The following is a 13,926-nucleotide window of genomic DNA, read 5'->3' as shown; positions in this document are numbered from 1 at the left end:
ATGGATTTAATTTTTATTAGTTAAGAATTAGTAAATTGCAGGCTTTTCAAAGGCATGGGAATGTTTTCAAAAGTTCACAGAATGAGAACTATTTATCATACAGTTTTTTTTTATAATTATTAATAGGACTACTAGTGTTTTCAGAGCAAGGGCAATATTGACATTCCACCTTGATACAGGGACAATTAGAAGAAATGGGGTAATTTACTCACAAAAGCCGCTGCAGCTCCCACACTACTCAGAAGTGAACAGAAAAATTCCCAAATGTAGCTCCACTAGGTACCCACAATCATACTAAGTATAGTTGAAAACTAACCCACAGTTTCTCATAAAAAAAATATTAAAATGTAAACAGTGTTTACCTATCATATTGCTGGAATAGGGTATTTCTTAAGCATCTATTGTGTTTTACTATTATTTAAGTGTACTTGGAGATACAATTAAAATTTTTGGATGAACCATTGAACTATTATCAACAACTTTGCACAATCATAGGACCCGAACAGATTCTAGATTTTTTAATTCACATTGGTTTATTATGGGGAACACTGTAACCCTCCAAATATTTCAATTTAGGAATTTCTGGTAAAAATTAAATGTTCTTCCTTTATATATATACTATTAGGGCTGAGCCGATACCAAGGGTATCAGTATCGGAAAGTATCGTTGATATTTTTGTACAGATACTAGCCGATACCATTGTCTTGGAGTTGCTAGAAGCGTGACCAAAACCAAAATTTGTTCCTTGTCAAAGGTTCATTCACCTTTTCCAACTTACCTTTGGGTTTGAAAGAAACTGAAAAATACGTATTTGTGCATTTGTTAGTTGAACGTGGACTCAAGTTCTGTGAACGGCAAGTACGTGACAAAGAATCCATATGCAGATAAGACTCGCGGTCAATTATCTTGCAAATCAAGGGTAACGTGAAATTATCCCCGTAGGAGTTCCTTCGAAGTCTACCAGGCTTTGTTCCCACAGATGCGGTCTCGTGTAACAATAATCCCAATAAGGTCCCAGTACCAACAAGGCACCTGGTGTATTGTGGACATCTCTCTCTTTAGAGACCTCCCGCAGTCAAAACAGTCATCACCCACGTGGGGCACGTGTCTCAGACACAGTACGTAGCATATTCCTGGAAATTCAAATACCTGGGTTAATCCACCTTTTCCTTTCCAACTTTAGACTTTTGTTTGTCTCGACCTGGATAACTGAGTTTCAGCAGGCATGTTTCGACACAGGGACGCGGCAGGGGAATAATGTTCTTTGAACGACAGATGATGGCAGGTACTTTCTGGAACGTGTAGTGATGGGTTTGGATTTTCCTCCACGCCAATGAATAGACCTATGCAATTATTTCTTTTTTAGAAATCATTTGCCAAAAGTATATATGTCGAAAGCAAAGTCACGTCGGAATATCACTGTACTGAAGTAATCGCCTGATATAGAAGCAAGAGACTGGTTAGTTATCATTCTCTCCTTACATTTAGTTTACAAATTTTTATTCTCTATGTTAAATGACAAAAAAGAGACGAGATTGGTTTTACATTACAGCTTTACTCTTAGTTCTAGACGTCGTGTCCAGCAAGGGCTGGTAAATCGCCAATTATTCTTGTGTTCACGGATGATTTAATGCTAGTTTGGGATGATTGATCCCTTAGTTTTAGAGGATGTTGAAGAGGCATAATCTCATTTTTCAACATTGGGGGTGGGGAAGGATGACACAATTATCTCACTTTATTTCTCTCATATTTGAAACATCTCATCAATTGTCACTGATCTAAAATAGACTGTAAACTTGAGATGCATAGTTGCAACAGAGCAATAGCCTTTGTTATTTTAAATTAGAATTATACAAGTATAGGTGAGAGTATCGACATCGGTATTGGTTCAAAGTGGTATCGGCTCAGCCCTACTATAATATATATATATATTAATGGGACACTAAAAATTCCCTTCTAACAAGACCTGGTACCGTGAGAAAAAAGACAAGTGTAACTGTAAAAACAATGCAGGAAACACTTACCAAGCATTTCTGTTTTCAACTTCTCATTTCTCTCCTGGATTTGTTCTGGCAACCTCTGGAATGGAGCAAAGCTTCATTAACACTCCTTTTCTACCGGGTTAAGGGTCATAACAATAAAAACCAAGAACATGCAGCAACTTTTCATCTGGACGAAAATATTAAAATATGAGCAGATCCTCAAAATGTAACGGATGGTTTGAAGTCTCGTACACACACATGAATCTGTGTATGAAGCTTTCCTCTTATGTAGTGATACATATGCGTAACTTGGCAGGGGGAAGTTTGTTAAAATTTACAAGTTAATGATACTTTGTTAACATCCTAAGACCTGAAGAGCCAAGTAATAAATAATAACATTTATGATTTCGCAAATGTAACACTTATTTAGCAAATAATCCTGAACACTATTTTTATGGGATGAAAAACTTTTCGACTCTGCCCCCCAAAAATTAAGCCTCAAGTTTGTACCCCCCCCCCCCCCCTCAAGTTAAGTCCGGAGTTGCTTCCATGTAGTGATGTGACAAATCTGATGTGTGGAGGAAAAAAAAGAACTGGTATCGAAATATGTAAATTTTCAATATTGTAACTAATTCTGACATACGGTATCTTCCTTCAAAATGTTGATGTAGAAAACATATTTATGTTTTTGTGTAGTTTGATTTACTTTTGAGTTCTTTCTTCATAAATTTGGGTTTTCAAGTTGTTGTTTTTTTGTACGTATTGCTTGCATTCTAGAATTATTTCTCTTGTAGTCTACCGTTATTACAAGCCACCATCTTTAAAATTTAATGTAACAGAAAACATCAAGAAACTCTGTGAAAGCAATGATGATTTTAAATTGCCTGATGATATTTGGGATTCATAAATTTTTAAAAAAAAAAAATGTGATCAATTTTTTTTTATCTGAAATAAAAATAAAACAGACTGCTTGTTTTTTCACAGTTGTTGCTATATTACAACAATGTAACATTGACAACATCCATTGTATAACGGATTCTCTTTTTTATTTAAAACATTCTTAACCATTGTTATAACTGTATATTTAGTCAAACTAAAAATAAATGTCTGATGAAGGGAGCGTGTGTTCTCCTGAAACATCACAACGAAAAACTGTGTTTTTATGCTTGTAATAACCGTAGACTACACGAAAAATAATAATATTTCAAGTTGTTTCCATGCATAATGATTTCATGCCTTATATAACTTCATTCATTTATTTTCTCATATGTGAAAACATTGTAGTAGCAAAAATATTTAAGGATTTATAATACGCAAGCAGAATAACGATGTCTCTCTCGTAAGATGTGCAACCCTAACTAGGAGAGAGATGAACACAGTTTCTTGAGGCTTCATTCACGGAGTCACCCCCATATAAAACCTTCTAGAAATTTTCTAATAACTCAAGACAGAGTGAATTTTTCACAGAATTCTAGTTTTATGGGAGAAAAGGGGATAAGAAATTATTCAAGGGTCATAATTTATGTGATGTTACTCTAGCCAAGCATATCTATCTCCAGTTTTCATGTTAAATGCAAAGTTAGGGTTGCGTGACTTTTGAAACACACTGTAGAAAAGCTTAATGTGGGTTTTATTTATACTTGCAGTGCATACTGTATATTTCTAATCATCAGCAGTTGATTAAACTGATCAGATTGTAGACTTGAAGCAAGCATAATGCTCAAGCAGTAGCACCAACCTTAGTAGCATAGAGGGCTTCTCTGTGCAGTGGATCCAACTCAAGGACTTTCTGATAATCCGCCAGAGCCTCGTCCAGCTTATCTGTCTCCTCGCACAGCTGCGCACGCCTGAAGATGGCTTTCAGGTAGTGAGGGTTGAGTTCAATGGCTTTTGTGCAGTCTTCAATGGCAGATTCTTTCAGCTCCTGTAAACAAGCAACATGTTAAGTGAGCCTTACACCTGTGCAAATAAAATAAGGGCAAATCTGCAGTAAGAAATCCAAGATTCAAACCAATGCCTTTTGGGAATCAGTCTGTTGAAGTTTAGTAAAAGTAAAGTGTTCCCTGTGCTTTGCACAAAGCCATGAAGGTGTATAGGGAGTGTGGAGTTAGGGCTCCACACTTTCTTCATCACGGCCGAAGGTGGGAGTGATGTGATCAGCACCATGCCCCTGGTCACCTTTACCCCCCAGTTTACTCCAGGTATCCATTGGGTGGGTGCCGGAGTCACTTGAACAGGTGGAAAAAATCCTGGTTCTCCCCCCAATAGGGATCCAACCCAAGTATCTTGCATGGTAGTCATAGGTCCTAACGACTGAGGTACCACGGCTATTTGTTCAAGTGTGGTAGTCAATTCTATGAATATATAACAACAACAACAATACAGTAAAAATAAATAATAATTTAATAATAACCCATGGTGCAACAGCCCTTTGAGGGACCAAACCTATACCGACTGCCACCCTTGTTCCCACCTGACACTACTCACCCGAGGTGGGGGATCATCCGACCAACCGGTTGGATACCTTGGGCGAGTGACTGACTACAGGTTGACATGTGGTCAGCACGATGAACCTCCAGTCGTCATCGTAGTATTTCTATGACTGGGTTACATTACTCCTTTGTAGCTCCCCAAATTTCCTTGTGATGGTGGGTGGGCCACCTGTCTCAAGCACAGTCGAAATCTCTGAAGAAAATTTGTTACGCTCCTCCTCCCCCCCACCCAAGGAGACTCGAACCTGTACACATCCCGTAGCCAGATCGCAAAGCTTGCACCTTAGACTGCATGGCCACAGTGTGGGACACACAAAATGTTATTACTTAACCCAAACCTAAAGTTAAAACCAACTTAACTCAATTTTATGATATTTGGTAATTAGTTGCCGCCCCTGTCTGGAAATTAGCATCGCGGGACCACTATTTACCCTACTAGGAAGCACCATGAGGCCAGCCTTACCTTGCATATTGTAGGCATGCCTGTCCTTAAAATTAAAGCTTCCCGCATGAACTACACAGATGTTCTTCCTCGCAAAGGTGCCTCATTGCATGCGAAGATTAAGTACTAGGCAGGGATGGAAAATTTCAGCAATTATTGTAATTTTGGTTTTCTTGTATTAAATGTTGTTCAATGAAATTATAATAAAATGAATATTAGGGTAGACTAAGGCTCCAAGCTACAAGGGATGCTTCACCACTGCAAAATTGTACAATGATGGACAAAAACACAGACAAAGTCATGTACACAATTAAATAACACGATAAACTTCAGATAACTTCATTGCAGGAAGTGCATTATAGTGCAGACCTATCTTCCATGGGAAAATACTAGGGGTGTGCAGATCAGGATATTTTTGGTCGGGACGGGAATTTGTTTAAATCCCGACATTTGGGGAATGGGAAATGTTCAAAATTTCCCGAAGTTCTAAAAATCTCGAATTCTACATGTCATTTTCACCTTAAGTGATTGTTTCTGCATTTCTGGTACAAAAACTAACAATTTCCGATAATTCCAGACATTTCCAATGCAGAAAACGTCTAGAATTAACGAATTTTTAAAATGACCATTTGGTATTTCCCAACGGCTCAGGATCCCAAAAAGTCGAGAAGTCATTTCCCGAAGTTGGGATCGGGACGGGAAATTTTTCTCCCGATCCCGACTTTTTGGGATCCCGCACACCCCTAGAAAATACATCTGCATTTATATTTTTGTGAACCTGATAACAATAAAAGACGGTGAAAGCTCCTTGCATGCTTACCAGCTTCATTTTGGCAGCTGCCCTGTTGGAGTACATGATGGCCCTCTCCTTCTGAAAACACAGCGGACACATCCTTAAGGCTGTGGTGTAGCACTTTGCAGACTCCCTGTAGTTGCCCTCCTTGAATAACTCATTCCCACGTGACTTATGTTCTTGTGCTTTCTCCTTTCGATTCTGGGGTAAAGACAGGAAAATATCTCATTACAGCACATTCACTCCACGATATGCAAACCACTATAATACTATGGAAAAATTTACAATCTTTATGGCTAGAGTGCATCTGATTTTGGTGAGGTATTAGGTGACAAGAACATGGGGGCTGGTGACAGGTTTCTTGGTTGGGATGCAGGAGGCAGCTCTGGTTGTTTGTTCTGTTACCCAGGTGTTTGACCAGGGCTTGTATCATTAATAGGGAACGGAACTTTATGTGCTAAAAATCTCAGAAATATTTATTTTTTGTGTGTCATAAATCTTGAAAATATGTGATAAAAACAGGAAAATATGTGACAAAAATAAAAACTATTTGGTAACAGAAACAAAATATTAAATGCATTTTAAACACCTAAAATCAGTTTCTAAATGCTTACCTCTTAGTGAGCTATTTCTTGGAAGAGTTGCAGTGAATCACCATAGTTTTCCAAAGTTCTCCATTGTAAATCTGTGATGATTATCTCTATAAAGCATCTTATATTGTGAGAAAGATCGCTCCACGTCCCAAGAAACAATTCTTGCATATTTGAAGCACGAAATGTCACTAACGCTGAAGTTTTCCAAAGCTTCCTCTTCCTCTATTTCCCCTTCCAAAACACGTGCAATTTGGCACAAAATTTGAAAACCTTGGTTTTTCCCAAAAATTTCTGTACATTTAGACATTAGCACTTGTGCGTTAGATCCAGTGGGGGTAACATTTTCCCCCAATAGGATCGTAGGCGAGGTGCCAGAAGTCTGCCAGCGAGCGTGTTCAAAGACAAAACAAACCTAACACTCTCGATATGAAAGAGGTGCGGAGAATAAACATTTTTCCTTCGAGGATTTCGAGGTAGCTGAAGTCAATGAGCGATTTTATGTATTTAAAATGAAAATTCGCAAAATATGTATTTACATACGGAAAACTGGAAAATATGTGTTTTTATGTAAAATAAAATTTGCTGTGTTGACATATAAGGCTACGATCAGAATTTTGGCAAAAACGAGGGGGTCTATCTTATCGCAAAAAAAAACATTTATTTACCTAAAGTTCCGTTCCCTAATCATTAATAAAAATTAGATGGATATCAATACTCGGGCATTCCAGTGGTGTGTGCGTGACATTTTACACACAAGATTTAAGGTTTGTAGACATGAAATTGGAATAAAATATTCATAATAAACTGATTTCATAGAATTATGAAGTACTTTGTGGTGTCTGCTAACAAATTAAAATAACTTCAGTATGATGATATAGGCTGAATTCATAGAAAGCATCAATGGAAGTACATAATGTGTATGCTTTAAAATGTAGCAAATTATGACTTCATTTGTCTGTGAAGCATGTAGGCTGCAGATGCTAGTACCTTTTATTGGTGAAATGTGTAAATTTATGCATTCACAAACATTTAATATAATTAAAAGCAATAATAATTCCCATATTAATTCATTTTGTTATTTACATAGACACTACTTTGTGTGAAATGTTCCTACTGGAAAACACAAAAACATAAGTGAATGCCTGCATGTTGTCAAACTTTGCAGAAACTTTGTGATGGACAAATCATTTTCAGGTCAAGATAAAGTATATATTCAGTATGCGTATACAAATGTGAATATAACAAATAGCAGTGCTCGAAGTAAGAAGGGACACAGGGAGATAATAGCACCCCAGCTAGGAAAATTCTTGCAAAAGACCCCCCCCCCCTACAGTTCAACCACAGGAGCACTAACCCCCTCCCCAAGCTAACCCCAAGGCTTGACCAAACATCACCCAAGCTAACATTTTCCACTTTTTTGCTGCCGAATAGCAAATTTGTTTAATAAAGAGCAGGTGGATTTACATGGAGGGGAAATGAATCTTTTTTTTCAGCGAGGTCACTGAAAAAACACAAACGTTAATTGAATCCACAACACGTTGGCAACGAAGCTCATTAACATTGGCTGTGCAGATGATTAAATCACGTAGGAATGTAATTTATGATAAATAAGTTGAGGGTAGAAGGTTACCAAAGAGGCAGCTTGAAACATGCAATCTACCACACACAGAGGTAATTGACAATATACAGTGGAAACCCATTTAAATTTTCCCCGCAATATACAAAGGCTGTCACAGAGAAGGTGAGACAGATGATTTTTTCCTGGCTTGGCAACACTGCCTATGGTTTCGGCAAGTTGTCATACGTTGCAAAACCATGTTAGTGAGCAGCTGTGTGCATTTACGTGGAACGTGTTTCGTTTACCCTCCAGGTTTTTGTGTATAACATTGATTTTCGCGATGAGTATTCAAGATGAACAGCGACATGCCATAAAATTTTGTTGGCGTTTAGGGAAAAGTGCTGCGCAAACATATGCAATGTTTCAACAGGCATATGCCGATCAAGGCAGACTGAGTAGAGCCACAGTATTACCAAGGAGTCATTGAGACTCTGCGCCAGCACGTAGCAAAAAAGAGGCAGCATTTGAAGAACTCCTTCATATTGCACCACGATAACTCACGCCCGCATACCGTGTGGGCTTTTCAGGATTACATGACAAAGAGAAAAATATAAATTTTCCTGCATACAGCCTGGACCTTGCACCCTGTGACTTTTGGCTATTTCCACTTAAAAGCCGCTTTACGTGGTCGTCATTTCATGACAAACAAAGAAGTGATCACCGCAGCGCAATTTTTCTTCAGTTCGCTACCTGACGACGAATTTTCAAAGACATTCACAAAGTGGCAGGAGCATATGGCTGCTTGCTTAGCTGTCAATGGTACCTATTTTGAAAAGGATGTACGTCTACTCGATATGGTTGATTCTGAATAAAAATGTTGTGGTCTGTAATTTTTTTGTTTCATTTTAATGATTCTTGGAGGGATCCATGTACATGCTTGTCTTTTAACTGCTACACAGTCACGACTTTTTGACCTATTGCACTAATTTTAGTCTCAATCGGTAGCAAATGAACCAAATTTTCACCCTAGTACATTTGCTAGCCAATGGAGGTCGCTGTTTTCCTATACCGGAATTAGTCTCACCTTCTCTGCAACAGCCTTTGTACATTCAAGCTTGATGGTCCCAACATAGCAAAATGTTATAACATTTCCCCCAATTTTACAAGTTCTTTTCAGACTGGTCCCCTGAAAAACTTAAAATCGAGGTTCCACTGCAATAAACAAAACTCACCTCTTTCTCTTCTTCTGTAGAGGTAACTTCTAGATCCTTCAGAGCTTCTTCGTCAATTTCGTCTTCCTCATTTACCTGGTTATCTTCTTCCTCTTCAGATTTATCAAAATCTTCCTGAAAATCACCACCACCCACCTTACATTCTTCAGTGGCTATTCTGTCCCGTGGCCTACTACCTCTGGAAGCATTTTGTGTAATGTCTTTATCACTGTCTACACATGTGTCTTTGATCTTATCACAATTTTCTTCAGATACATTTATACATGAATCCTTCAAGTCATTTGTCAATTCATTGATAATATTCTCATTACTAGCATCAGTTCTCGGGTTTGCTTTCTGAGGTTCTGCTTGTTCCGCCATTATGATTTCACACAGGAAATTGAAAATATCCTGCAAACAGAAATTATATACATCAGGGATAGATGAAACATTAAAATAATTCAAATTTGAAATTCTACACCCAAATGATATCTTAATCCAACATCGAGGTCGGAACCGTACATAAAGTATATGATTGTTAGTACTTGTCCGGTTATGATGTATGGTACACATTTTTTTTACAGGCTAAGGAAGCCATTTTTGTTTATTGATTTGCTCTATTTAACTTTGCTTTTTGTGCCACTTTTGGCTAATTTGCGAAGATGGAGATGAGAGAATGAAAATGATGAATGGACACTCACAAACATTCATGCCCAGGCTGGGATTTGAACCCGGGAGCCCTGGCATTTTAGCACGATGTGCTAACCAATCTGTCACAGGGGCCTGCTAAGAAAGCTATGAATGCAACCAAGATGGTAAAAATTTACTATCCTTCGGACACCTATAACTTCTTCGTTTCGTCAATTTTTGACATTTGTACTTACCTATCTGCTTCGCGGAACATTCCTTAAGGTGTATTCACGTTTCTTTGATCAAAGTAATTGCAATTTTTCACATTACGAGTACTTCTTTCTCGTAGTCTTTTCGCTTGCCTCAGACACAATATGGTGCGTACACCTCCCTACACCTGCTTGTGTTTTGTTGATTTTCATTTGTTATGCAGTGTTTCAACCTTTGGAACTCAAGAAATGCCCATCAACAAAGCTCATGTGATCTAATTTTTTTAAAAAACATTGATTTACAAATAAAATTGTAATTGTTCGTGGGGATATCCATCCCTGAATCGGTGGAAAATTTAAAGTAAAAAATTATTTTAGTTTGAAATTTTTGAGTCCAAATTTCCCACCGATTCCGGGCTCTTCCCGGATACGGAAAACATGCCTGAATTTCACCACGCATCCACGACACGTCATATTAGGCTAACATAGTTACAATATAGTCATGCACATTTCTTTGAAAATGCATACACCCACAGTGCATTCCTTTTAACGAGTAGCTTACATTCACTGCCACATTTTGGGCATTCCTTTCCTTTCTTCACAATCCCGTGTTCAATTAAAAATTCCACTGGATCTTCCACACCTGGTACAAACTTCACCAAGCATCCACGACACGTCATGTTTCTAACTTTCGTTGCAAACACAGACGGTTCGAAACACTGGATACCCAATGAACATGAACAAAACACAATCATGACACATGATGATGTACGAAGGTGTACGCGCCAAAGGCTATTCTCCGTCGGAGAATTAATTTTCAACAAAGAACATGTATGTTGCATTTCATACATTCCCACATCACACAAAACACCTTCCTGGTGATAGACAATGCTACATGAACTTATTACGGTAAGTAGTTTCTTCTGTAAAAATAAAGAAATCTGTCCGAAGAATAATAAATTAGTACCGTAATTAATTATTGTGCAAGAGTGGACTTCCTAAAGAAAGCTCTATTGGCTGACAACACCATATTTAACTGTGAAAGATATTCTAATATATATGGCAAACTCTACCATATCGCTACAGATTTTAAAATTCGGCCAGCACCAGTGCAAGTATTTACAATGGCATGTTAATTATTCTGATTTAATGATACATGTAATACAGAAAACACAAACATTAAAAAGAACATACCAGTACTGCACTCATTATATAAAACAAATGGTGGTATAATTTAACAATACAGGGAATTTCTCCAATTTGTTTGAAATTTCAGATACTTACTAATTTGGGTCTCCTAATCATGAATCTGCACTTAAAATTTGGCACTCACGTATAGAAATTCCTGAATTACGGCTAGCCCCACGGACCAATGGCGCTAACCCCACGAACCATTGGCGCGTGGTTAGGTTAGGAAACATAGTTAAATTTTAGGGTTGTAGTAATATCAGGAATATATATATTTCGTTCTTTAAGTATTCGAAACTGAAAATCTTGCGATAAATAATGAGCAATTGTGCATTGTCGGTTGCGATGACTGACCCTATTATTTTGCAAGTTTGACACGTGAGTGCCAAATTTTAACTTCAGATTCGTGATTAGGAACCCTAATTTAGTGAGAATGCCGAATTTCAAACAAAATGGAGAAATTCCCGGTATTGTAAAATCGCTCCAAAATGGTAATGGAAATTTCCATAAGTAAACTCTAAATATTTATATATATATAAAAAAATATTGAATTTAAAATTCAGGTGCCCTGTGAAAATTATGAGATGTCATGGTGACTGGGTATCTTGCTCAGATTTTACGTTCCCGGAGTTTGCATTTTACCGCATTCAATCTTGATGGTCCCAACATAGCAATATGTTACAAAAAATTTAGTTCAGTTTAGTTATAACACCATTAAGCCTTGTTTCCATGATATGAAAAACTAAATATGCTGACCAAGGCAGTAATTTATTTTATATAAAATGCCCTGTTTTGTATCTTGTTACATTTGTACTTGATACAGAGTCTGATGAAGACCTTGCTAGAAGGTTGAAACATTACATTTAGTTTATGTTTTTAATAAAATAAATTACTGCCTTGGTCAGCATATTTAGTTTTTTAGTTTAGTCTTAAAATCATATGTGTGCGATTGTAGGTTAATACTCTAACAATTAGGAGCCATTCAAGAAAATTTCTGTTCAAACTGAAGAAAAGATGGTAACTCTAAAACAGGGGCCACTTTTCTGGATACAAATCCAATTTTGAGTCCAAAAAATTGGATCCTATTTAAATTTTTTAAACTAAATTTTCAAATTTTCTGTAGCAAAAAACTGACATAACCACGCAAGCTAATGTTTTGGGTTTTTCAAAAAGTTACAAATTGTGTCCATGATCAAGAGCAAAGCTTCAAAAACTCAAATACAACAAATGTTCTTATCTAATAATATTGCACTTCCTTAAAATACGAGTATATTGAAGAGAGATTCTACAAATCTATACATTTGCATTTCCTGAGAGCATCCTCTCTTACAATGTAGTGCTTGCTAATCCTATATAAAATCAATGTGCACTATTTCCCACAGATGCTGACTACTGTACAAAGTGGTATACAGCAAAGTTCAATTGTCGCTTTACAACATGCACAAATTTCACAATCACTACAATCGCTGTATTTATCTCTGACCACAGTTCTTTCGCGAGCATAATATTTTCATCTTGATTATACCACTGTGGTCACTATATGCCATTTTAAGTACAATCCTTAATTCTATCCTGGGTATCACTAATTTAAATCTCCAAAATAGTAATACTTCACCAATGCCCAATTCAACTCTTAAGTTGGTGGTGTTTAAAGTCCACTTTATGCAGAGTAAGGGTAATCAGAACTGGACCTACAGTTTAAAGTGGAATCCAGACCATCATGCGGCTCCACCGGGCATCGAACCTTATTACGCTAAGTAGTTTCTTCTGTAGAAATGAAATCTGTCCGTAGGATAGTAAACAAGTACCTAGCTATATTTTTACTGCCCTACTATTTAAAAATGAGAATGAAGCATTTTTAAACAGCATACATGATATAATGAAATGTCCAAGGCTAAGGTCTTGAATATTTGCACCTTTTCACAATTTCAATTTGGATTAAAAGTGCTGCTTATTTTCGGGCCAATACGGTAATGGATTGATTAGCATCCATTCAACTTTTACAAAGTCTTGGAATTGTCACATTGTACACCCAACGGCAAAAAAAAATGGTATGCGAATTCTCACTCAACATTTTTCTCCTCTGTTTTCCACAATGTGATGATCGTGAATTGAAATAAAAACGTCAATAAGCAGAGGAAAACATCCGTTTTGCATGAACAGAATTCCATTTTTTAAAACAACACAGGATGTAGAATAGAAAATGAAAATACCCAAAATAATGGATAATTTGCCTATTATCATCTTTGCAGTTGGCTATACAAGTACGTAGTTTCATTTTGACGTATCATGGGAAGAAAGTGTATTGATTTAAATTTTGAATAGTTATGTCTTGTACATATCTTCGCAATGAATGAAAGCTAATGCATGAACCAGACAAACTTACGATTCGTGTAGGTTTTCGTGAAATAGGTTAGTTAAATTTGTTCTATCATTTTCATTGGTTGGTTTTGAAGGTTACCGATCAATTTCACTTTCGGGTGAGAATTTCCTGAAGCTTATAAAATTCCCGAACATTCCTAGGAAAAAAATATGTTTTGTTAACGTGAAAATACATTATCTAGAACCATAAAATAAAAGTTCGATTTTATCTATGAAAGGTAGAAATCCACACAGCGCCCGATAGAAAACAACACATTTAGTACAACGTTATTGCTAAAACACACAATTAATTATGAAGACATACCTAGAAATAATGACGAAATAAATTCACTCATTCCAGTTTCTTCCCCTTGGTTGTGTCTTTCGCTTCAGGACAGGCAACTGTTCTCTTATTTAAATACGGTCAAAAAGAAGGCTCTCACTTATCGCACAACAATTGAGCAATC

The 13,926-nt window shown here is 37.0% G+C and overlaps 1 protein-coding gene across 1 annotated transcript in view; it reads right to left on the bottom strand.

The window, feature by feature from the left end:
- Ttc1 (Tetratricopeptide repeat domain 1) overlaps window positions 1–13,873 on the bottom strand; it is a 41,602-nt gene extending 27,729 nt beyond the window's left edge. Inside the window, exons 1-5 of the mRNA XM_083115004.1 lie at window positions 13,785–13,873; window positions 9,093–9,482; window positions 5,737–5,910; window positions 3,721–3,906; window positions 2,025–2,079 (exon numbers count right to left, since the gene is read on the bottom strand). Coding sequence (XP_082971130.1) covers window positions 2,025–2,079; window positions 3,721–3,906; window positions 5,737–5,910; window positions 9,093–9,452 — 775 coding nt within the window. The 5' untranslated portion in view covers window positions 9,453–9,482; window positions 13,785–13,873. The remainder of the gene's footprint in view (window positions 1–2,024; window positions 2,080–3,720; window positions 3,907–5,736; window positions 5,911–9,092; window positions 9,483–13,784) is intronic.
- Window positions 13,874–13,926: the final 53 nt, after the last annotated feature.

The sequence above is a fragment of the Lepisma saccharinum genome, chromosome 29 (assembly GCF_977018435.1).
Source record: "Lepisma saccharinum chromosome 29, izLepSacc3.1, whole genome shotgun sequence".
NCBI lineage: Eukaryota > Metazoa > Arthropoda > Insecta > Zygentoma > Lepismatidae > Lepisma > Lepisma saccharinum.
This window is presented reverse-complemented; position numbering and strand designations above follow the sequence as displayed.